General features: G+C 41.2%; 1 protein-coding gene across 1 annotated transcript; it reads left to right on the top strand.

The window, feature by feature from the left end:
• The first annotated feature begins 1,394 nt into the window (after positions 1 to 1,394).
• Positions 1,395 to 11,621, top strand: LOC125092349 (odorant-binding protein-like). The gene is made up of 7 exons (XM_047716763.1): positions 1,395 to 1,508; positions 1,978 to 2,117; positions 6,256 to 6,326; positions 8,646 to 8,756; positions 9,727 to 9,828; positions 10,484 to 10,536; positions 11,532 to 11,621. Exons 1-6 carry the CDS (start codon positions 1,431 to 1,433, stop codon positions 10,501 to 10,503), a joined length of 522 nt encoding a protein of 173 aa, XP_047572719.1. The 5' UTR covers positions 1,395 to 1,430; the 3' UTR covers positions 10,504 to 10,536; positions 11,532 to 11,621.
• Positions 11,622 to 26,124: the final 14,503 nt, after the last annotated feature.

The raw sequence follows: 26,124 nt of genomic DNA, 5'->3' as shown, positions 1-26,124 counted from the left end.
TACATTTTCTGTGTGCATGTGCATCCAAATTTTCCCCTTTTAGAAAGACACCAACCATATTGGATCAGGGGCCCACCCTAGTCCACCATGACCTGCTCTGAACTAACTACAGCCAACTACATTGTCACAGTGACCCTATTTCCAAAGTATATCCCATTCTGGGGGTCTGGCAAGTAGGGCGTCAACACATGAGTTTGGAAGAGGACACAAGCCAACGTTTCATGAGGGATTAGTGCCACTGCCTGTGTTTTAGGTCTTGTTTACCCTGGTCTTATCATATTTAAAAAGATACTCATGGGGCACCTGGGTGGCTCAGTGGTTAAGCCTCTGCCTTCAGCTCAGCTCATGATCTCAGGGTCCTGGGATCAGGTCCCGCATCGGGCTTTCTGCTCAGTGGAGAGCCTGCTTCCTCCTCTCTCTCTCTCTCTCTCTCTCTCTCTCTCTGCCTACTTGTGATCTCTGTCAAATAAATAAATAAAATCTTCAAAAAAATCATTAAAAAGATACTCATTTATTCTAGGCATTCCAGTGTTTCTGTTCTTATCCCACAGCCCCCTTATTCTATTTCATAATTGACCAGATGTGAGCAAAAGAATCACAAGATACCTGTTTTCTTGTTTCACTTTATTAGCCTGTAAGGATGAGTGGCAAGTTCATTTAATGTTGAACAAACCGATGATGGTAGCAGCTTCCTAAGAGACTCTTATTTGATTGACTGGTTCACTGGTTTTCTTCAAAGATATTAATAACAACTTAAGACCTGTTTTCTCCAAGCTAAACACTCTCCTATGAGCTTTCCATAGATATATAATTATCTGATATTCATAATAAGCTCAGAGGGACAGACACGCTCAGGACTGTGTACAACTTTCTCTGTGAAGAGCCTCAAAGTGGTTTCACCCCCAGCTTGCTGGGAAAGAGGAAAACCAGATGTCTCCCAACCTGCACGTTGGCCTTTGCATTTATGAGTTGGTTTGTGGCAAAGCCCCCACATACATCCTTCCATCTTTTCCCAAGAAACAGGGAACAGTTGTGCTGGGGCAGGAAGGTGATCTCCTTGCAACACATCCAACAAAGAGGGAAGGGGACATTTCTTTTCCCCAAGAATGAATGAGGGAGTATCCACATTACATGAGATATGCAGGCTTGATCCAAACAATGGTACAGGCCAACCGAGCTTCTGAATGTCTTTTCCAGAGTCGAGGAAGAAATGAGCAACGTGCCCCAGATTTCACAGGTCTTTGGGATACATCACTGCCAACCAGGATGTTGTCAGTATTACATAACACTCTCTTGAAAAGAATGACAAATAGACAAACATTGCGACATCCTCAGACATATACTATATAAAGCAACAGAAATTCAGAATCTTAGCAACCGGCAATCTACTCAGAGCTTCTCCAGAGGAGGAACCAAGACGTGCTGGAGACATGAAGATTTTACTGTTGTCTCTTGTCCTTGTTGCGGCTTGTGATGCCCAGCTACCCTTACTTAATGCATTGACACGGGTAACAGAAACTGGGTGGCCTGACAAAGAGGTCTTGATGTGTATGTGCATGTTCTCGGGGGTTTTCCTATGTCTCTCCAATTGACTTGCGTCAGGATTAGCCGTCTACCTGGAAACTGAGAACTCCTCTGTAAATAGGCGTCTTACACGCATCTACTGTACGTGTCTCCTAGAGTCTAGTCACTGGCCCTTTATACATGTCTACTGTACTTGTAAAAGAGGACATGCAGCAGCCCATGAGCTATCGGGGTTGAGGTCTTGCATTGGGTAAGAATGGATATGCTATTTTAGGAATATGTCAATGTGTTGATTTGTTGCCGACTTGGCTTTTTCCAGTAGTTTATAAATCCTGGGTTGTTCAAAAAGTTAGTTCTGTGCTGATGCAAAAGACAAGGCATAATCATATGGGATGATGCTGGAGAAAATAAAAGGGAATTGAGTAAAGTTACTGAAAGGAACTTTGCCTTTAGCTTGCAGGACAATGGAAGACGATATACCTGGCAGCTAGCAACGCTGAGAAGCTCAGTGAAAACAGCCCATTTAGGGGTTATATCAGACATATTGATGTGGACGTGCCAAGAAGGAAAATCTTATTCAATTTTTTCATCAAGTAAGTAAAAATCACACAGAGCAAAAACACCTGTTAATGCATCTGAGCTCCATGTTTGCAATGTAATATCTGCATGGCGTTGAAGTTTCAGTTCCTTATAAATTGAGCACAACCTTCTTGCTTTAAGGAGATGGTCTTCATGGAGCTTCTGGGACTGTAGGGTTCCTGCCACTGGCTCTATCATTCTCTACCCTGAAGAACTCACAAGTAGCAAATTTTGAACGTCATTGAATTGTGACATTCACCAAAGCCTTTGCTACTTCAACTACTATTTATAAAATGCCCACTATAGGATAGGCATTTTATTAAGAACTCAAAAGACTAAGAGAAGATGAGAGTTATTTATTTATTTGTTTTTTTACCTTCACTGGTAAAATAGAGTCTGATACAGATCTCTAAACTCATAACAATACCACGTGAAATTCTATTGTTAAGAGTAAAGTCTAGATGGAAAGAGACCCCCAGAAAATGGCCCGTGATCATATGGTGGGGGTTGGAGGCTGTTCTATGAAAGGTCACAAGGGACAGGGTATGTGTAGGATGCCTTTGAAGATGTGCTGGGAATTTTCCAACAAAGGAGGAAGAAAGAGGACACATGTTGGCACACAGATCAACAGAAAGGGCTTTAAACTGAATGAAGGAAGGGAGGAAGCAGGAGGAATTATTTAAAAGAAATATAGGGCATCCCAAAGCACAAACTCATGCAGACAGATCCACTGTGTGTAAGGTTAAAACCTATGTTTGCATGGCACGTGGAAAGGGAATTGTTAATCTTTACTGTTTGCAGTCCTTCCGATCCAGGTAGAATTGCACTGGGAACGGATGATCGCTTAATAGTTCCAAAAGTTGGCCGTACAAGGAAAGTGAAAGAACTTTGTAAAGGGGGACTTGAGGGAGATGTAAAGGAAATATTGCGAGGTTTAGAGATACCCGGCAAGGTACTGGCTGGAGAACACACAGGAGTAAAGGACTGAAAATAAGGAGAGAGATGCATTCATCTGTTATGAATCGGGAAGAAATTGGAAGGGGCATAAAGGGGAGGGTGATTCTTCCAAGGATAAAGGGGTTCAGAACATGTATCAAAAATCGTGCATTATAACAAACTGAGTGAGAACCTCTCTCTCTAGTTTCCACACACAGACACAGGTGCTGAAGAACAGAAAACAAAAAAAGATGAGCGTTGAGAAAGTAAAATAAGAGGGTTGAGTTTGGAGAGATGGGTTTATACATATACAAGTGTAATTGATATAATGGATATGCAAATATCACAAATGAACATGTTAGATAATTATAAACATGTTTTACAATTATAATATATAATAATATATAATACATAATACATAACATATGATAAAATTATAATATATAATAATACATTACACATATATATGATATATGATATGATATATAAATAATATTATATATAATGCATGATATATATAATATAATATATATTATAATATATTATAATATGATAATGTATAATACAAATATATATTTGTATAAATACAAATGTAATTGATATAATTGATGTACAAATGTCATGAATGAACATGTTTGTTCATGTTTGATAATTATAAACGTGGTTTACAATTATAATATATAATAATATATAATAATTTTAATATATAATACATTATAATATATAATAACATATAATTATTATAATATGAGTCTAATATATAAAAATGTACAGTACATATATGGTAATATATAATTATTATATATATATATATGCTAGCAGTAGTGTGAGCATTCCATTAATAGTACTGGAATGCATTCTGAACTTAGTAATGGATAAAACTGCTATATATAATACGCAATAATTATAATATATGTAATGCTATGCAATTATATAATTAATTATATAATTGATATATAGTTGATATATAACTAATTATATAATTGATTACAGACACTCTACGACATGGTTGATTATGTATTATATATACATATAATCAAATTACACACATATCCTATTCCGATAGATATAGAATTGATTATGTATAATCTGATACTGTTGGTTAGATGTTATATATATATAATGAAATTACGCAGACATCATATCCTAATAAGTATACCTGTCAGTTTTCCATATTTTTAAAATATTTTTAAATATTATTTATTTATTTATTTGACAGAGAGAGAGAGAGATCACAAGTAGGCAGAGAGGCAGGCAGAGAGAGAGGAGGAAGCAGGTTCCCTGCTGAGCAGAGAGCCCGATGTGGGGCTCGATCCCAGGACCCTGAGATCATGACCTGAGCTGAAGGCAGAGGCTTAACCCCCTGAGCCACCCAGGCGCTCCTCCATATTTTTTTTTAAAGAATACCCTATGATGTTTTGGGGTCATTTTTATACTTTTGTGTCCGTCTGCATTTCGCTGACTTTTCATGGGGCCCCTCCTTCTGCACTCAGGTCTACTGAAATGTCATGCACGTGAGATCGCAGGCGTGCACGTGAAGGCATAGTGGGTGAACTTTCACACACGTGTACAACCGTTTGTCATTGCTAGTCAAGGTACGGGACCTTTTCCATCGCCACCGAAAGTCTGCTTCTCTCCCAGTGTCTGCCCGTGGGGCCACATGGAGAACTTTTCTGACAAGCTTTTCTCCTCTGCTCCAGAACATCACGCAGTGGAATCACACACAGTGTGTCTCCTCCTGTTTTTCTCATCCCCCATAAGGCTTTAACCATATAGGCACAGGGCTTCTGGGACAATTAGTCCCTTTTGTCACTGCTGAGTTAAAGTACTTTGTGTCCAAAACAGCGGGCACATTTTCCAGGTACGGGATAAGGTCTGCACGTTGTGGGTATTGGGGACGGCTTTGATAAGGTCGCTCTGCCACGTGTTTGCATGGACATATTATTTGCTGTTCTCCTGGGGACTGTGACACGGTGGCATTGTAGTTGTCTATGGGTGACCTCAGCATCTCTAACGACAGGAAATTCAAATTGTTTTCCAAGTGACAGCGCCGTTAGGATTATGACCAGCAAGATATCACATCATCACGGCAACCCGTTTTTTCCAAACCTCGGGGTTGACTTGGTCTGTGGTTTTATCCATTCCGGGCAAACGGGAACTGGCTTTTACTTTGTACGTCCCTAATGACTCAAAGTGGGGACCACAGCTTCCTGGGGCCCCTCTTTTGTGACGTATCTGTTCAACACATTGCTTCATTTTAGTCGGACTCTTCCGTGTTTAATTATTTGTTCTGTACGCATTGTTCCTATTTTTCCAAATACACATTTTTTTGTCACAGAGACCCACGGACTCTTTTGCTATATATGGGACACATAGGTGATGGTTGTATGTAATATGCATTTACTTTCTACGTATCACAAACGTGTATCATGTGGGCTTGTGTGTGTCTGTGGGTGTGTGTGTGCAATGTGTTTATATATATATGTTGTTCAGTGTTTCGTTTTCTTAGGGTTTTTTTTTAAATGGAAGTTCGTGGTTCTGATTAAATTAAACCCATATTTCTTTGTTTTTTTGGGGGGGATGATTTTTTGTTTTTTATATTGGGTAAGAAATCTTTCCCAGTGTTGTGAGAATGGCTAAGGCGTGCCTTGAGAGCTATTTCTGTCTGTTACCAGAAAATGTTTATTATTTTCTAGTATTTTAATAACTTTCCAATATTTCGGATTTTTTCATGTTATTTATTTATTTATTTATTTGAGATAGAGAGAGAGAGAGAGAGCACAAGTGGGGAGGAGGTTCAGAGGGAAAGGGAGCAGCAGATGCCCCGCTGAGCAGGGAGCCCGATGTGGGACTCGATCCTGGGACCCCAGGATCATGACCTGAGTCAAAGGCAGATGCTTAACCATCTGAGCCCCCCAGGGGCCCCTCATATGTCTTCATGTTTAACTGGCTTTAAATATGACGTGTTTTGTATCTCCTCTCTGTCGTTAAAACTACTAGTCTGATGCCACGTGTAGACAAAGACGTCCTTGCCAGGTGACACTTGATGGTGGTACACCTACTTCTCTTTCGAAGGTCACATTGTTTATCATGGTTCATAGGCACTGACAGGACACCTCAAATAGGGTTTTCTGTGGCTGAAAGAACGAAGATGTTAATTACGGACCAGGGTTTCATGGTTTTCATCCATCTACTTAAAGACATTTTCATTTTTAGGGTGAATGGAGAATGCACAGAAAAATCTGTCATGGGAACGATAGGACTCAACGATATGATCCATGTCGATTGTAAGTATAATCGGTTTACTGATATTTTAAGATTGAATTCTTAGCCTCAACTTCTTTCCGGAACTCTGTGTGCCTGAATTCTATTTTGATGAACGATCAGAAGTATGACCGGGCACAATGTCCCTAAATTTTCCAAGCACTTTATTTTGTCATGCACAGACAGTTCGATCATAGGACATGGGTGGCTCCTTCCAATTACGAGTATTATTAAAGGAGTGGTCAGACCGTGTGTTTAGATGGTTTGTTTCCTAAGGTTCTCAATTGCATGAAAATGTTGCCAGATAAGGTAAAACGACCTTAGGAACTCAATCTAACTGGTCTATCTTGAGTTTACGTATTGATGTCATTTTGCTATAAGGAAATACATTTTATTTTATTTTTAAAGATTTTATTTATTTATTTGACAGAGATCATAAGTAGGCAGAGAGGCAGGCAGAGAGAGAGGAGGAAGCAGGCTCCCTGCTGAGCAGAAAGTCCGATGTGGGGCTCGATCCCAGGACTCCGAGATCATGACCTGAGCCGAAGGCAGAGGCTTTAACCCATGGAGCCACCCAAGTGCCCCGATGGAATACATTTTAAAAAATTGTCTTAAAGCCTTTTACTCCATTCCGTATGCAGGCGATTAACTTAAAATCCAAGGGAATCAGTTATTTCCCACACCAGGCACATTTCTTCATAAGCTCAGATTCTGTCGAAAGCCATGCGGATGCCGGTTAAGAATCAGATCCCTAAGCGCTTTCTAATGACCCTAAACAACGTTCCAAATTTTAAGTGGCCTCATGTCTAACTATCATATTAAAATTTAAATGTGTAAATCTGTGGTTACAGTCCTTGTCTAAGATAACAAACAGCACAATGGGTATGTAGTTAAGTAGAAGATACGAAAATAAAGTCGATTATATGCCTGTCCTTCTGCCGCTTTTATATTACCAGGAGATTGTTTTTAATTATTTCATTTCTCTTACTCGTAGATGATCTTTCCGTTTGCTTGTGCCATCGATGTTCTCTGTCACCCTTTCTTTAATTTTCTGCATTTCCGTAGCCCTTTTTAACAGGATTTGGACACGGCAATTTAAGGCAGGAGAGAAATACCATGAGCTCGACTTACTTTGAGCTGACTTTGGGAACTAGGATTTGCAACCTACCCAGCTCTGTTCTGGAGAAACCAAGGGATAAAACTAGTGGTGGCCTTAACGTATTTCATCCCGCTACTTCCATGACCTGCGTTCCCTTTATAAACCGACTTAGTGAGGTTTCCTGCAAAGCCCTCCTTTATGACATTGTCATCCCAAGTGGTTACCAAGAATCTTTAGAGATGCACAAAACCATATTTAAATTCTTTCCACATAACCCAAGACTCATGGAGGTAGAGTAGGCTTGGGCAAGGCTCAGAGACTTGTCTGGGAGATGGTGAAGTTCCGTCTGGGGCTCCTTGGTCTTTCGCCATGGTAGACTAATGCTAGTTCAGTGGGACTCACAAACCGGCAGAGTTTCAGGTAAAATCTGGAGCAGTGGTTCAAATAAGGTGCTATGTATGCTGTGGTTGGAAGGAAGGATGCATGTGGGAAGGTTTGGCATGTGGATCGCTGCCTTTTTCTTTTTCTTAGAAACATGGCGGGATGGATGGGCCTAGACAGAGAGCAAGGTGCCACATGCATGTGGGATCTGAATCGAATGTTGAGATTGTCCCCACCCATGATGTGTTCACAGTATAACCAATAGTCATAAAAATGGGTGTATTCGTGGAAGTTTTAAATGTGTTCACCCATACACCTAGATTAAGGGGCAGAGTGAATGCAGCCTTTGGCATTAACCAAAGGCCTGGAGGGTTGCCCGATACAGAGTAGACACTCAGCATACAGTTATGCATGGTTTTGAACGGCAGCTGATCTAAAGAGAAGTCAACTCCATTGCTGGGATATGGCCAATATGAAAAGATTTCAAACTTGTATATGATAATATGCCATGTAATCCCAACACGTGTTGTTTAGAGACATGTGGGTGTCATGGCAACACATTTTAGGGACTATTTTAGTAACACTGGGAGGTGTGAGATGTTTCATTGCCGAAGAAGGTGGCACTAAGGAAAAGTGTCCCCTACCGTCCTTGTTCTCATTGTCATAAGCAACGTTAATGTTCATACTACACCGCGAAGGGGACACAGAGTCTGGTACGAGAATGTCATTACCCATACACCAACTACACCATGGTAAAGCCAATCTACCATAAATTAACAAAGGCGAGTCTTTATATACATATATAAATTTTATATAACTTTATATTAATTTTACATATATATATATTTTTTCTCCCTCACAGATGAGGGGACCAACGATTTCCAAGTTGTCAGGATAACCCCAAACATTATGCTGGCCTATGATATCAATGTGGATGAAGAAGGACACACCACAGTTTTCGCTTTATTGGCGGGTATGTATGACATCCTGGCGATGGTCGTGGCCATATCAAATTTCGACTGTCAACATTTTCATGGAGAAAATCAGTACTTTTGGACACTGTTAATGATTCTGCCAACAAGGCCAAAGTCTTCATGTGCATTGTGTCAAGGATCCTGGAATGATTCTAAAAAGAAAGGTGTAAACAAAAGTCAGAAGAAGAGGGAGGTCTTTAAAAATAACTCCCATTTATTAAAATGAAAAATTGAAACAAAAAAAAAATGAGTTTCATTAGAAGTAGTTTCATAGCAGGTCAACTAATTTCAAACCTCAGCTTTCTTTAGGTTGACCCCAAGCCTTCAATTTATGACCATTTTTTTCCAAATCCACTGACCAGCCTCGGGACAGAAGCTTTCAAAATGAACCTTCATTATATTTCGTCTTTCTAATGCATTGTTGTTGCCAACACTATTTCAACCTCTCAATAAAACACAAGCGGTGTGGAGATGGGTGCTAGAGTCTGCGGGATACTGGGTTTCAATCTGGAAAGGGCATTTGAGAACTGTGGTTTAAATTTTTAAAAAAACGAAACAAAACAAGCTGTCTCTGAGTCTACATGCGATGGGGATGTTTTTGTCTGGAAGGTGAGAATCACGCTTGCAGTTTGGGTCCAGAACCCGACGTGAGTGTCAGACACAGATTCTGAGGCAAAGGCAGACACGCCGTAGATTGGATGTTCTTGATGGGTCGGGTCCAAGATTCATGGAGTTCCTGATGTGTCCCTGGGGTCCTGCACTCCTAGACAGCTCATGGCCATGCAATCACAGAGGGTTTAATGGCTCCTATCCACCAAAGTCAGAGAGCTGACGTTGAGACAAGGTCAATGGTAATCATTTGAGACTCAGTGAAAGACTAGATTTCCCCCTTCATGTTTCTCTTTCTGTATTCAGAAATTCCTAGGAGTTCTAATGGGCAATTTCTGCTTCACGCATTGTGATTTTCAGGCAGAACACATCAAGTCAATGAGGAAGCTGTTGAGAAATTCAAGGAGTTGGTTAGACAAAGGAATATTCCGGAAGAAAATATTGTAAATCTCGTCAGTACCGGTAATGTGATATATATATATATATAATTTTACCTGAATATATCCCTTACCTGATATATAAATATGCTACAAGGAAACAAACGGATTTCTTTTTGAATTTTCTCTTCCACGAATTATCCTTTATAAAACCCTTCATTTAAAAGAAGAAATCATGGGGCACCTGGGTGGTGAGGTTGGTTAAGCATCCGACTCTTGATTTCAGCTCAGGTCATGATTTTAATTTTAATTTTATTTTTCTATTTTCATTTTTATTTTTTTAAAAGATTTTATTTATTTATTTGACAACAGTGATCACAAGTAGGCAGAGGTAGGTAGAGAGAGAGGAGGAAGCAGGCTTCCCTACCAAGGAGAGAGCTTGATGTGGGGCTCGATCCCAGGACCCTGGGATCATGACCTGAGCCGAAGGCAGAAGCTTTAACCCACTGAGCCACCCAGACACCCCTTAATTTTAAAATTTTAATTTAAAAATTTTAATTCCCTGCATCAGACTCCACACCCAGCTCCTGTTCCCACTCACTTTCACTCTTGCTCAAACAAGTAAAATTTTTTCAAATTCAAATTAAAAAAAAAAAAAAGAGGAAATCCTTTCAAATATTGGGAAATGGTCATGATTGGTTGGTCCTTTTTTTCACTTTTTGCATTTGTTTTGTCCCCAGATGACTGTCCTGTCAATTAACAAAACCAGTGACACCAACTCCTTCTAAATATTGTAAGTAAGCATGACTGTTGTGAGGGTTTCTATGTCAACTAGCCCAATAATTATGTCAGTAGAGAGCTTTTTTATGAGGTTATTGTGTTTACCCTGAGTCCTACTGAAATTGCAAATACCACATCCTAGTACATTCATCCTAAAAAGCAGTGTTGGTGATAAAGCCTTATCATGCAAAAATCATGCCAATGATAGTTCTTCCGAGAGAAGCAGGAGATGGCAGACGTTGGCAGGTATGACTGGAAAAACAATGGGTTTTTTCATTCAGTCTCAGTTGAGGGTTGTCTATACATGTCCCTATTCCCTCTGCACACACCAGGTGTGATTTCACATAATTGTAATCGTCGCGTTGGAAACTCCCCCAAAATGCTATGTGATACATGCCTCCCAGGGGTGTTGTTCTGCAGAACGAGATTTCCTTAACGTGTGATTTTTGAACTTTCTACAGTAAGATAAGCGTCAAAGCATGATGCTGGTGTAGGCTAAAATGTACCTTTTGTCGCTGTTGTTGGGAAGAAATGGAGGAAAAAAGAGCAAACAGAGACATTAGCTTCCAGGCTGAACACAACATCTTCAAGCCATAAAGCTTTTAGAATTGGAAGAACAGAGCATAACTCCATCAAAGATCCTGTAAAATCCTTTTGGATAGGTGGTGCCTGTGAACAGGCATTCTGAAATTATCAAAGTCCTGAAAGGGATCCTAATCATGAAAGGTCTCATCCTATGTACACACATGGAAAAATTCCAGTGGCTCCTTCCATATTATAGGGATCCTAATCATGAAGGGTCCCATCCTATGTACATGCATGGAAAAATTCCATTGGGTCCTCCCATATCACAGAGATGGAATGTCTGACATTCCCCGTGGAACTTGTGCGCTGTGTTAACTAAAACCTCTCCCAACCCTTGACATTATACTTCCTGAGGCTCACCCCAGTCACGCTATCACAGAGTCTGGTCAACTCAACCTTCTGTCCTGTTTTCTGCTCCTGTAGCCGTGTCACTGAGAAGCGGACACATCCTTTTCTGCATGGAATCAGGATCAACAGTATGAAGAAATCATTGCTTGATGTCATGTTTTTCTCTTAACATAATTCCTTTCCCCATTTCTTCGCTCTCCCTCACTATTCATGTACTGTTTGGTGTTACTGGATTGTCAAATGATTAAATAAATTGGCGAAATATGCTTCCTGTACATATGTGTTTGTGCAGAAATTCCCTTAATTTTAAAAACACACAAATAGCCACTTTAAATACAACTATCCAGGAAATTATTCTATAATAGGGTCAATATCCCATCAGAGACAACTTACATTAGGATTCAATGTACTATAGATATATGACAAAGAGAGGGAAAAAAAATGTCTAAACCACCAGGGGAGAGAGGAAACGCTGATGGATATTTTGACTGCAATGGGATGAAGCAGTCTGGTCAAGGAAAAAAGTTCCTAGAAGCATCTTATTCACCACAAGGAAAGGAGCATGTGTGTATCTCCCTGAGTCTTATACAGGGACAGTCTGTGAAGGCATGAGACATAAGCAAGGGGAAATGCCTACTATGGCAGCAACATCATTCATGACACTGAGGGGGAGAACTGGTATTTCTTTACAACAGGATTACCAGTCATCCAAGACGGGGCATCAGTCGAAATCCAGTCCACCCACAGGGTCATGGAGTCGATGTAGTGCTTGCACAAACCATCAGGCTGAGAGCTCAATTGGGAAGATCTGAAGTGTGCCATTCCATTGTGTTTCAAATAGTGGTATAACCTGGGATTTCTAAGGGATGGCCATTCCCATTACAACAGGCAGAACACATTGATCTCTTATCTATGAAAATCCAGGGGTTCACCACCAAAGAGATCAGCACTGTGGATGCAGAACTTATTCCAACGGTTGATACAGAGTTCAGGTATTCAGTCCAAACTCCAGGAAAATAAAAATTTAAAAAAAAATGTTTGAGTCGTGCCTGGGTGACTCTGGGTTAAAGCCTCTGCCTTCAGGTCAGGTCATGATCTCAGGGTCCTGGGATCGAGCCCCCCATTGGGATCTCTGCTCAGCGGGGATCCTGCTTCCTCCTCTCTCTCTCTGCCTGCCTCTCTGCCTACTTGTGATCTCTCTCTGTCAAATAAATAAATAAAAAACTTAAAAAAAGCTAAAAATGTTGGAATTATTATTCTTGAATAAAAGAGGGTATGGATTTGGAGTTCTGACTCCTATCATCATAGTGTATCTGGAAATGCTGTGAATTCAACTTCAGTCTTGTAAGGATGTTGAAAGGTGAACCGTGGCATAAATGGGTTTAAAAGATTGTGAAATATGACACACACACCCACATATGATTGCGTGTGTGCATGCGCATATAATACATTCACATACACATTATGTTATAAAAATTATAGAAAACTTGCAAGAAGAAAAGGCAGAGTCTGCATATTTTTTGCCTACTTTCTTTCTCTCTTTCATAAATGTGTGTATGTGACCAATGTTAATAAGGGAAGGGGGACTGTCACCACAAATGTTACAGATACAAATAGTCAGAAAAAAACTATTAATGAAGTTATGCCGCTTTAACACTTTAAGAAATATTTTATTTTATTTGACAGAGAGAGAGAGAGCACAAGCAGGGGGAGGTGGCATAAGGAGAGGGAGAAGCAGCATCCCCGCTGAGCAGGGAGACTGACATGGGGCTCAATCCCAGGACCCTGGTATCATGACCTGAGTTAAAGACACATGCTTAACCGACTGAGCCGCCCAGCCACCCCACCACTTTAAAACCTTTGGTGGAAAGGATACATTTCTTGAAAGATAGGTTACCAAAGTTGACACAGAAGAAAGAGAACATCTCTATAGTCCTTCATCGACTAAAGGAACTGAATTTGCCTCATAATAGTTTCCATAAAGAAGCTGCTGGTCCAGAAGATTTTAGTAGTAAATCCTTTCAAACATGCGAAGAACAGAGCATCACTCATCTTAGATAATATCGACTCATATTCAGAGAGACAAAAGGAATTCCACTGTCTTATGCTTTATGAGGTCAGCATAACCTAAATCCCCAAAACTCACAGACATCAAGAGATATGCGAACATATGAGTTCATACTAAAACATTTCCCTGGACACCTGGGTGGCTCAGTCATTAAGGACCTGACTCTTGATTTTGGCTCAGGTCATGATCTCAGGGCTGTGCGATGGAACCCTACGTCAGGCCTCTGCACTTAGTGGGGAGTCTGCTTGGGCCTCTCTCTCTCCCTCTGCTCCTCCCCACCGTTCTCTCAAATAAATCTATCTTTAAAAGAATGTTGTCCCATCCCAGTTTGCACCTTTATGCCCATTGGCCAGCATGGGATACTCTCAAGAGATGGGTATAAATTCTGTTTTGCACATAGGCATGCATTGTCATGAACACACAAACATACTAATATATTGGAGGGCAGTCTTTGTTTTATACACAGAACATGAGAAAATATAAAGAGTATCATACTTTTTTTTAAGGGAGTAGTATTTTTAGAGATTTATCCATATGTTGATTCACTGAGATCTAACTTATTATTGTTAATTCCTTATACTTTCCATTTTGAATGTGTCCTAGCCACCAGACTGCTGAATTTATTTTTAAGTGTTCCAACATAACAAACAACAAAGCAGTGCACAAGTTTTGTACATATCAATAATTTAAAAGTTTCTATAAAGAGGAATGCCTTACCAAAGTGAGTGCACATTTGGAATTTTGATGCATACAACCAAATTAGCCTCTTAAAACACCTTTACATTTTTCTATTGTCAGTTCCCAGCATGTTCTTCCCACAGAGAAACATTTAACTTACTCTTCCCACTATCATCAGAGCTTTGCTCAAAACCCTTCCGTCAGGAACAATGTCTTCTTCCGAAATAAGACCCCAGCACGCTCTGTGTGCCTACCTGGCTTTCTCTTTCAGCCTAGAAGTTGGGAACGGGTGATGTATGTGACAATTCCTGTTTAGTTGGTGTTCTCTCTCCTTTCACAGGTGGATGAATCAGTGGATCACGAGCAGAGCCTGTGTGATTCCTGCTGAATTTTGAGGTTTGGGCTGTTGTTGGCACATCAAATACCCTAACCAATATTTACTGAACACAGTCAAACACTGGATGGGAGTGATCTTAGGGAAGACACGTTTCGTAGTGCAAACTTGGATAAAAGTTTACAATAGAGGGGAGCCTGGGTGACTCAGTCACTTAAGCTTCTGAGCCTTGGTTTTGGCTCATGTCATGGTCTCTGGGTCATGGGACTGAGCCCAGCACTCAGCTTCACACTCAGCTCAGAGTCAGCGTGTCCCTCTCCCTCTGCCCCTTTCCCACACTCACATGTTCTCTCAATAAATAAATAAATAAATAAATAAATAAATAAATAAATAAAATCTTAAAAAAGAAGTTTACAGTGTCTTGGACTATATTGTCGGATATGTTCCGGTAAGATAACAAAATAATGAATTCATTTTACAGATGGCTAACAACTCTTGTTCTGCGACGGAAGGCATACGACTTGAGACGAGCTAGTAAAAGATTCCCTATTGTTGGCATTTGCTTTCACTTTGACTTTGTCAATAGATAATCATCACCAATAACTCGGGCCATGGGGACGGCAGATAATAGCAACTCGTGTCTAGCTGACACTAAAGGTTTTGATGACAGACTATGTCCCGAACCTGACAGATTAAAATGTCATCAGAGGAATCAAGTGTCCGTTTAGTAAAACAAATGCATGCAGTGAAATCAGGACAAAGAACAAACAGAAGCTGACTGAAAACCACCCATGCATGAATGTAAAAGGAAAGGTAAACAGTGGAGGGAGACAATGGGGACGTTTCTGGACACTGTCCTCTCTGAAATTTATAGGGTATCCTTCCAGTCCTGTCCATATCTATTTGCATATGTAAAGTTTCCAGAAGCTGACAGGAGGATTAGGAAGATGTTGGGCCATGTCACTTTTTTTTTTAAGTTTATTTAAGTAATCTCTACAGCCAACACAGGGATTGAAATCATGACACCAAGATCCAGAGCTGCACGCTCTTCTGATTGAGCCAATCAGGTACCCTGGATTTTTTTTTTTTTTAAGATGTCTGTTTTTCTCTCCAAATGGATACATTTGAGGGATTCTCAAGGTTAAGCTCAAAAGATGATCCAAGAGGTGAGAATTTCTACTGGAAAAAAATCTGATTTATTTGTTCTTGGCCTGGGTTGCTCTCCTCTACAGAGTGCCTCCAAGCAGCATGACCCTTCATGGGAAATTGGTAATGCTTTCCAGGTCATATGATGAGGTATCCTTGGAAGATGGGCTAGTGTGTACTACTTGGGTAATTATTTAATAGGGGCATTGCTGTTCTCTGTATGATAACAACATGGCAGCTAAGTGGTGACACCCCTATACAGCAGTTTCTGTGTGTTTCTTCCCTCTTCTGTACATTCCCATGCGTGTTACTGAACTCAGCATGACTCCTTTTCCCTTTCTTCGTGTGTCTCAGACACAACTTCTCAGAGAGAAGACGATGCTGCATGACTCCCACATCCTTCTGGACATGCCTCGCAGACCCTTGCTTCATTGCCCAACCAACTGGGTGGTAACCGTCCCTTCTACCGAAGCCATATGTCAGGGAGTTTAATCCAATGACTGTGGGACGTGGCTCTAGATTCTAGGTCCTTAACAGATAGTTTGGTATTTCTGCTCAACAAGACATGCTCCTCTTCTCCACAGCACTAGGACTCAGATTTACCTGAAAAAAGAAAGAAAGAAACACAAATCCCCAGGGACACACATAAACTTACTCATTAACCAGTTGTAGACACTGGGCATGCAACCAACACCAAAGTCCAAACCCTAAGAAATGGTGGCGCTTACACCCTAATGAAGACAGACTGCCTATAAGTAGGAAAAGGGTACCTTAAACCATTACTTGCCGGGTTGTAAGGTGGGAGTGGGTACCAGGGCTCTGTTCTTAACTCATCATTCTCTTACCCACATTTTGGGTAATATTGATGAAAGACAGTTGGGATCTAAACTTGGCATCATTGTTTAAGATGAAAATATCTTTTCAGAATAACTTCTACTTAATTTCTCGCCGATCCTCAGTTAGAATGAGCTTTCAAGACGGGAAGACCTTAGGCTGCCTTCCCAGGAAACACATGTTGGTAAGGTCCAGTAAAAACAAACAAACAAAAAAAACCCCACAAACAAACAAAACACAAAACAAAACAAAACAAAACAAAAAACAAACACCAACCGGGGATATTAGAGACACAGAAGAAAGGTACAAAGGGTAGTCATGGGTGGAACCCATCATTAGCCAGGATCATTATCCAATTCAAGGAGACAATGGAGAAAGTTTGCCAAGACGTTGGAAGATGTGAAAATGATTTCAAAGCTTCACAACAAGACGTTACAAAGACCAGTAGAGAGAGGAACCTGGGAAAGAAAATAAGACATAAAAATAAAGATCCTGGGACCCGAAGAGAAGGGGACAGAAAGCAAAGGAGATGATCCTATGGCAAGAATGATGTTGGTCTGCTCAGAGCACGAAGGCAAGCACCCAGCGGGACACAGAGTCTGGGGACTCGGTTCAGCCAAGGTCTCCTCCACAGTCAGATGCCAAACCAAGACTCTGGGGCTGACATCGGCGAGCCAGTCCTCAGGCTGTTTTCACTCCCAGGACACGGCCACGATCAGTGTCCTTGTTTGTTCATCTTTACGGTATGAGCAAAACAGATCTTCAGGATATTTGTCTGATACGTTTCTAAGGAAAGAAAGTGCACATACAAGGAAACATGGACCAAAGAAGCAAACAAAAAACCTGAAAACAAAACCAAAAAAGCCAAACAAACACACAGAAGAGGTTTCTGGCTCTTTTGACGTCCTTGAAAATCGCCAGATGTACAGAAATTGGAGGAAGTTTGTTTTCTTCCGAACTCATAAAAATCAGGGAACAAGTGTTATGTGTTTTTTTCCTTGCTTGGAGAGATCATTGAGTCCATGGATACATATATTAAAGATTAGATCGTTAAAAAGGTATTTGGGAAACAGAACAATGTGGATGAAGTGTGGGTGTGTATTCTGATGAGCTGATCGGGCATTTACACAGAAGGTCCTTTTTGTAAAAAGATCGAACGCGTCTCCTCTGGGGAAGAAGGTAACCAATGTTCGGTGCTGATAGGATCGCCATCTTGGAAGAATGGGTGACTTGTTCGGGGTCTTGGGAAACCTGAAGACTGTCTGGAAAAGGGAATAGAAGTCATTCTAGGAGGTTGTTGAAACTGGTTGGTCTTTGGAGCCCAAGTCTTACTTTATTTTATTCCCAAAGAAAGTCCTATAACCTTCACGACCTAACTGCCTTTTATTTAATATTCCCCAGACATTAGTAAGGCAATAGGAAGAACCAGAATGAATGAATGAATCTTTAACGAAAGTACAAGCAGTAGGTGTTACATGCACATGATGAATCACTAAATTCTTTTGAATTTAAATATATATATATATTTTTTTTAAAAAATCCATCTTTCTGGTAGCTACGTTTGCAGTGAGCTTTGCATAATGTACAGAGTTGTGGAATCGCTATGTTGTACCCCTGAAATTGATGTAGCCTTGTTTGTCAACTCTCCTTGAATAAAAAGGTAATATTAATCCAAAAACAAGCACAAAGGAAATGCAGCAAAAATTGTATTTCCCTGATATTCTGAGGACAAGTTTCAATAATAAGGTGGACACTTTTATATAAGAAGTAAGCATTTATGGGGGACCCTGATGGCTCGGTCAGTTAAGCATCTGCCTTTGGCTCAGGTCACGATCCCAGGGTCCTGGGATTGAGTCCTGTTTTGGGCTCCCTGCTTCCCCTCTCCTCCCCAGCTCATGCTCTCTCTAACTATCTCTGTCTCTCTCTCAAATAAATAGATAAAAATCTTAAAAAAAAAAAAAAGAAGTACATATTTATGGAATGTTTATTCTATTGGAGGTACTGTCTTTAAATACATGTTATAAGAATGAGAAATATAAAAAAAAAATGGGTCTCACCTTGACACTTCAAAACGCAGTCAAGGTCATGGGCACCTAAGTTAAAGTAAGAACAAAAATCCCGAAGGATAAGGTCACGCAGAAGCAGGGAAACCTCAACACTTGTGTTTGACTCATGAGAGTGAGAAATGGTCACTGAACACGGAATAAAACCTTAAACCGAGAATTGCAGAAAGAGAAGAATCAGGGTGCACAGAGGCAGAGATCTAGAACAGGTCATGGTGAGTTCAGGGGATGTCGGATTTTCAGCGTGGTCAGGTACCATGGGTAAGACGTCGGTTGTAGAAAATGAAGCAAAGACTCGAGCTTTGTTTGGGACACCGTTGTATGTCAAAAATATTAATTTTATATCCCTCACGTGGGAACCCAGCACGGATGTAGGTTTAAAAGTAAGGGGATATTAAAATTCACTAATTGTCAGTTCACGATGAACTCCTATGGGAGAACTGTATTCGGGAAGATAATTTCGGGGAATTTTAGCAACGGAATTAAGTAGTCATGGGGATGAGTGAAATTAACATTAAAAAAATTGAGACGATGAATAGAGAGCTTAATTCTCCAATTCAATGCTAAGGTTTGAATTAGTTCATCTGTAGAAAGGAAGATAGCACTGAACCAAGGCAGAGAATAACATACCATATGCAGAAAATGAAACGTTTGGAAGAAATAATAATAATGTGGCCAAGCAATCCATTGGACATGTGAATAATGCACATTTAAGCACTAGATCTGGACACGGGGTGTGGATATTTAAGGTTTATTGTTGTCTGTGTCCATGTCTTATGCTGTGGGTGTTTCTATCACCGGGGACAGCAGATCCTTGAACACAGTAAGGGCTGGGATGTGGACGCCCCATGGAGTTGAAAGTCTGGGTATAACTTTTGAGTCCCCCAAAAGGTAATTACCAGGAGGCTCCTATGAACCAGAAGTCTTACCAGTAATGGATACAGTTGACTAGCATAGTTTGTGTCTTTGTATCTCGTAGTGCTTTCCTGCAACAAAGTAACAAAAGCAGACCAGTACCATTCAAACCACTGTTGTTCTGGGTCGACTGTGTTTCTATTTCATTTCTTGTGAATAAGGGTAACTTGATTTCCCCCACATGGAAGCCTTCGCTTCGACTGAGGGTGCTGGTCTGCGAAACAGAAGAGAAAGAAGAGGCGGGGGGTGTTTTTATCAAAGGAGCAGAGCAGCAATCCTCAATGTGGAACGAGATTGTGCCGTCGGTGGCCAGTGGCCACCTGGAAACATGTAGGGGCTGCCTCAGTGAGGGTCAGGGGCTGCTGATCTCATAAGTGGAGACCAGGGGTCCTTAACATCTTACAGTGCCCAAGACAGCAACCCCATAAAATGTACCAGTACATGCTGAGGTTGAGAATCCCAATTCATAGAGTCATGAAGGCACCAAAGAGTATGGAGAGATGGGATGAGTGTAAGATTGAAAACATCAACTATTTTTAGCAATGATAAGGCAAGGTAACCTTTGCCATTCCTCAAGGGTTAAGGAATGGATGGGGATTAAGGATGGTTTTGTGGGTTTGTTGTTACTACTAAGGATTAATGGGACGTACGTAATGCACGCAGCACGGGCAGTGAGAAAGGAAAACGGTATTTACGGGTGGGTTGAGAGAGAGCATCTCTTCCAATGAGTCCATACGATCAGAGCAAGCGCGTGTTCAAGTTCATGATCTTAGCTGTATGCAAGATATCGAGATGCCCAGGAAGCACCGTTCCAGCGTAATCCAGACTGCCTTTAATTAAATGAGTTTCTTCAATATTAAAAGTTGTTTCATGAGATATAGTGTTGGGGAAGTTCGATCGGATTCACGTCAATCTCCCAAATGATAAGAGCGTGGCTGAAATGAAAGCTCTCAAACCCCCTTTCTACAGAATTTGCGCTTTAGTTGAAAACGATGAGGGCGTCGGAACCGAATTCTACACGCACCATTTAAAGTAACTGCAAATAATTTTCAAGCCCCAATGCTGTACCATTCCGGGGCCAAATGCCCAAGTGTTTAATTTTTATGGAAAACAATGCACAAGGTAGCATTCTCATGTTGGCCTGGCAAGCTTGTTTTTAGATTGGAACTTGGAGCAAGAGGATGTAGTTGGAAGATAATTCCAGAATATGTGTGTGCAATGTTATTCTACAGCCTGAATGGTACGTGTCTTGAGACTTTCTACGAGGAAGTGGTATGTTTTGGTGTGTATTGACCTCACGATTTTGGTATGACTAATTTAGACGTCCGTTTACATAATGGTTTTAATAACGGCTGTATCCGACGTTGGGGTTGCACAATTGTTTAAAATTTAACCATGAGCTCTCATGAGGAGCTGGGAGAGGGCTGTCGTACGCCTGCAAATACCGCAGGTGGAGGCTCACTGCTACGGACAATGTTCGCATTGAGGGGAAATTCTGCCCACGTTTAGGTGGGTTTGGGAGACTGTAAATCTACGTCATGTGAAGAAGATGTAGAAAAAGTTGAGGCAAAGAAAATCTGTAAGGCAAATATTCTTGTTAAAAGGAATGTGAAAAATAAAATGCAGCTAATCATACTGAGTTTAGAAAATGCTGTTTTTCCTATTATTGTCCTGGATAAAATTTATATGCAAGTTAATGTTTGGTCAAATCGCATCTTGGTAATTTATGCTGAAAATGTTGATCGGAAGACAAAGGTGTGCATCTGACTGACGTCTTGGTGTGTATCGTAGCTTATTCTATGCAAAATAAACATGTTAATATTACCTATGCTATTTATATTAAGGAGAGAAGTAAGTAAGTGCAATATATTTTATTAAGCACACTGGTGCAGAAATGGGTTCACACATGAGAATCTCGAGTTCTAGTCAACTTAGTGAGATGTACTGAAAGTTGCCCCCCAGAAATGATGAAGAAAGGCATCCAGAATGGGCTCTATCAAATGGCTTCTCTAAAAATTATACACGCTTATTCTGGAGATCCCATCAATGCTCTACGAGGACCCTAAGGTTACTTCCAGATGATACACACATTGGAAAAGCCAGGTTCTGTGACCTGAGTCTGGATTCAGAATTTGCATCCCACAGAGGCAAACCAATGTCCACTTGTGACCGCAAACACCATAAGCACACTGCTTGATTCTGTCACAGTTGTTAAAAGGGCCCCGAAGATGAGCACGTGTTACTCCACAAGTAAATACAGAATCGTACGGCATCCTACAAAGGAAACGGGGAATCATACTGTACCCCAGGAGTGCAGTGTGTAAGGTGGTAAACCATACGTATGGCAAACCACATGAAAACTAACAGATGCGTCCCAGACACACGTGGGGTTCCGTGATATCTGTGGACGAGTCTACACAGACCCGCAGGTACGTCCCATACACATGTGGTGTTCCCTGATATCCCAGACTAGTCTAAGACCCACAGGTGTGTCCCATACACATGTGGGGTTTTGTGACAACCTGTGGACGAGTCTACACATACCCACAGGTGCATCCTGTACACATGTGGTGTTCTCTGACATCCTACAGAGTAGTCTACATAGACCCACAAGTGCATCCCAGACACACGTGGGGTTCCATGACATCCTGTGGACTAGTCTACACAGACACGCAGGTGCATCCCAGACACACGTGGGGTTCCCTGACATCCTGTGGACTAGTCTACACAGACCCACAGGAGTGTCCCAGACATGTGGGGTTACATGATATCCCACAGAGTCAATCTACACAGACCCGCAGGTGCATCCCAGACACACGTGGAGTTCTGTGACATCCCATGGACTAGTCTACACAGACCTGCTGGTGCATCCCATACACACGTGGTGTTCCCTGATACCCCACAGACTAGTCTACACAGACCTGCAGGTGCATCCCATACATACATGGGGTTCCATGACATCCCATGGACTAGTCTGCACAGACTGGCCAGTGCATCCCAGACACACATGGGGTTCTATGACATCCCACAGAGTAGTCTACACAGACCCACAAGTGCGTCCCAGACACATGTGGGGTTCTGTGACATCCCATGAACTAGTCTATACAGACCCACAGGTGCATCCCAGACACACGTGGGGTTCCCTGACATCCTGTGGACTAGTCTATACAGACCCACAGGGGTGTCCCAGATACACGTGGCATTCCATGACATCCCACAGAGTCAGTCTACACAGACCTGCAGGTGCATCCCAGACACACGTGGGTTTCCCTGATATCCCATGGACTAGTCTACACAGACCTGCAGGTGCGTCCATATGCATGTGGGGTTCCGTGACATCCTGTGGACTAGTCTACACAGACCCGCAGGTGCGTCCCATACACAGGTGAGGTTCCATGACATCCTACAGAGTAGTCTACACAGACCCACAAGTGCATCCCAGACATATGTGGGGTTCCGTGACATCCTATGACCTAGTCTACACAGACTCGCAGATGCATCCTATACACGTGTGGTTTCATGACAGTGTCTCATGAGAATTCTTCACCATGTTCCCAAGGAATTGCTTGGTTTATCTTTCACATTGTCGGTGATAACTTTTTATTATTACTATCCATCAGCTCAGTACTTTTTAAATGTTTTCTTCCCGTGCTTCAAGATATGATGATATCAGCAGTATAAGCACCATCATCATCCCCAGCACATCAGGACTATCGACATGAAAATAACCTCTTCTGTCCATTCAGTATTCCTTCTGTCCCAGAAGTGCTGATCTTGACCTCATGGCCTTCTTGCACTCCCCATCCATGTCATTTTTGATGTTACTAGATTCCTAAATGATGAAATAATTCATTAAGACACACCCTTGTGTCTGTGAGGACAAGTGTCACACTTGCAGTGTATGGAAATAATTGCTGGAAGAAAAGGATCCGTAATACTGCATCAGGAATGACCCAGGAAATAATTGTGCTTAGGACTAATTGTGCAATTCCCAAGGGTATCTAGGTAAGAGGAGAAAATATGATCTAAGACATTATTATAATATGTTTTTTCTTTGACCCTTGTAAGTAAATCACGTTAATCCTTGCCAAAAAAAAAAAAAAATGGGGAAGAAACAGCTGTTGTGAAGGAAAGACACACACATTGGAAAAAAAGAAAAAAACACCAACTGAACAAGCCTGGACATTGAAGTATGTAACCAGTAAGGGCTGGCCACCAAGGACGCAGAAAGAGTTATGAAATTTTAAAATAATAAGAAGTAACCAGAACTAAGAGAACATGGGAGGAGCATTTGATGAGAAAAAGGAATTAAGGAAAGATACAAATATAAGGGAAAGGGATGTTGGTGACTGTCTCAAGTCAGTTTTCCCAAGCACTGTCTGTAATGAAGATTAGCTTTCAGAAAGATTGTTGGGTATTTCTGAGGCCAACAGTGCAGGTTTCAGCAGAATGAGAAGCTTAACCATGATGGAGTCATAACAGGGACCAGGGACAGTGCCACGGGGACCTTGGAACCTGAGGTGGCCATTCAATAGTCCCAAGGTTGGTTTTTCAGCATAATCTAGGGTACATCAAGGGTGTGTTCCTCATCCTATAGAATATGATCCCATTGTTAAGGGCATCATGTCCAAGCCTCTGAGCTGTACCATAGTTTATATGGCAGAATATAACAATGCAGGGGTTAGCAGTACAGATGCACACACGCACAGATGAAAATCCACAAATAACTTTGGACTCTCCCAAAAAACTTGACTAACAGCCAACTGTTGACTGGAAGCCTTACCAATTACATAAACCATCGATTAACACTTTTTTGGTATGTTGTATGCATTATATGCTGTATCATTACAATAAAGTAGGCTAGAGGGGCACCTGGGTGGCTCAGTCACTTACGTATCCGACTCCTGGTTTCAGCTCACGTCATGATCTCATTGCTGTGAGATCGAGCCTCTCATCGGGCTCTGTGGTGAGCATGGAACCTGCTTAAGATTCTCTGTCTCCCTCTCTCTCTGCCCATCCTCCTGCCACTTCCATGCATGTTGTGTTTCTCTCTAGAAAAAAATCATAGATAATAAAAAGTAAGATAGAGAAAAGAAAATATGATGAATAAAATCATAAGGAAGAGAACATACATGTATAGGACTGTGTTATTTATCAGAAAAAAAAAAAAAGCCTGTATTAGTATACCCACCCAGTTCAAACTTGTGCTGCTCAAAGGTGGCCTGGAACTCTTTTTGGAAGGTGCGTCATTCTCCATGGAAGAAGAATGCCCTGACCCCAATACCCAAATGTTTGAAGAAATGGTTGTCCTACTGGGGCTTCCACAGATTGCACACAAGTCTTTTCCCACAAAAGTGACATGAATGCCATGACCACCCCAAGTATGCCATGATCTTCTTCAAAGTCTTTGTACTCAGCCAGGCAGCTTTTTCTAACTCTTGGTGTGTGGGTCAAAGTAATGAGTCACCTGGGGAACATGCTGGAGGCAGAAGCTGTATTTTGAAATGCGACAATTTCATTAGAATACGATAATGGACTACGTAACTTGGAGGGGATGTTCTCACATGCTCCAGACGTGTGGATCCATAAAAACATCATTGGTCTTGGGTGCCCATGGATGGTTTTGGCATTCATTCTCCCTCCCACTAGAATGAATAAGTCTTACAAACCTCCAAGGTAACAGTCAGTTCTTGAGGTGTTGGTCTGAAGAGTACGATGTCATGGGCATCACCAACTCCTGCGATGACTGGTGCGATATCCAACAGACCAGAGCCATGCTATGCCAGGGGCAGGAGAGAGGACAATGCACAGGGACAACACTGATCTCTGTTCCAAGTGAAGTAGAGTCATTTTAATTCTTCATTGTGATAAAAAAAAAAAAAATCCAAACTACGAGATTCCACCAAACAATAGTCCCGTACTGGGTAACCCAAACTAGGAGAATCTGCTTTCAGAAAAGTGCTTTGCCCAGCACCAAAGTTGTGATTAGAGGTGGTAGTTGTTTGGGTTTTTGTAATCCATGGTCCTCCTGCAGATTCACCTGATTTTTAGAAGGTATGAAGTGTGACATCAGTGGGAGTACAAAGAGGAAAACCACCTATGAACTCCTCATATCTTCAAGTAGGGCATGATGTGTAGAACTCTACCAAAGTCACGTCAGTGCTCTCATTCAAAAATGTACCTGGACGTATAGTCACAGATTTGTGAGAAAGATGGAATGCTGTTCCAATCACCAGAAATTAGCTTGAGAAATCAGCTCGGTTTCAATGGTCTTGGCTTTATTCAGTCTTCTCACTTGTGAGATTGACTTATTACCTCACTGCCTTACTATCTGTAGAATTAATATTGTTATGAGATTTGATTGTCACACGGATAAGCTGTAACACTACATTAAAAAATTATCCCCAAATGATACCCCCAATAGACTGGGAACTAAGGCTACTTTACATAATTACATAAGTCAACATTCCAAGGTATTCTAACTTAAAAAAGGCCATGCACTTCCATCAAAACACATCAAGGAATTTGAAAATATATTTTGCAATATTCCATACAACTAGATGGCAAATTTAAGATTTATTCTGTAATAACCCGTACAACTAAATAGGTCATGTTGCTTAATCGATGTTT

Source organism: Lutra lutra, chromosome X (assembly GCF_902655055.1).
Source record: "Lutra lutra chromosome X, mLutLut1.2, whole genome shotgun sequence".
NCBI lineage: Eukaryota > Metazoa > Chordata > Mammalia > Carnivora > Mustelidae > Lutra > Lutra lutra.
The sequence above is the reverse complement of the archived record's forward strand: the minus strand, read 5'-3'. Positions and strand labels throughout refer to the sequence as shown.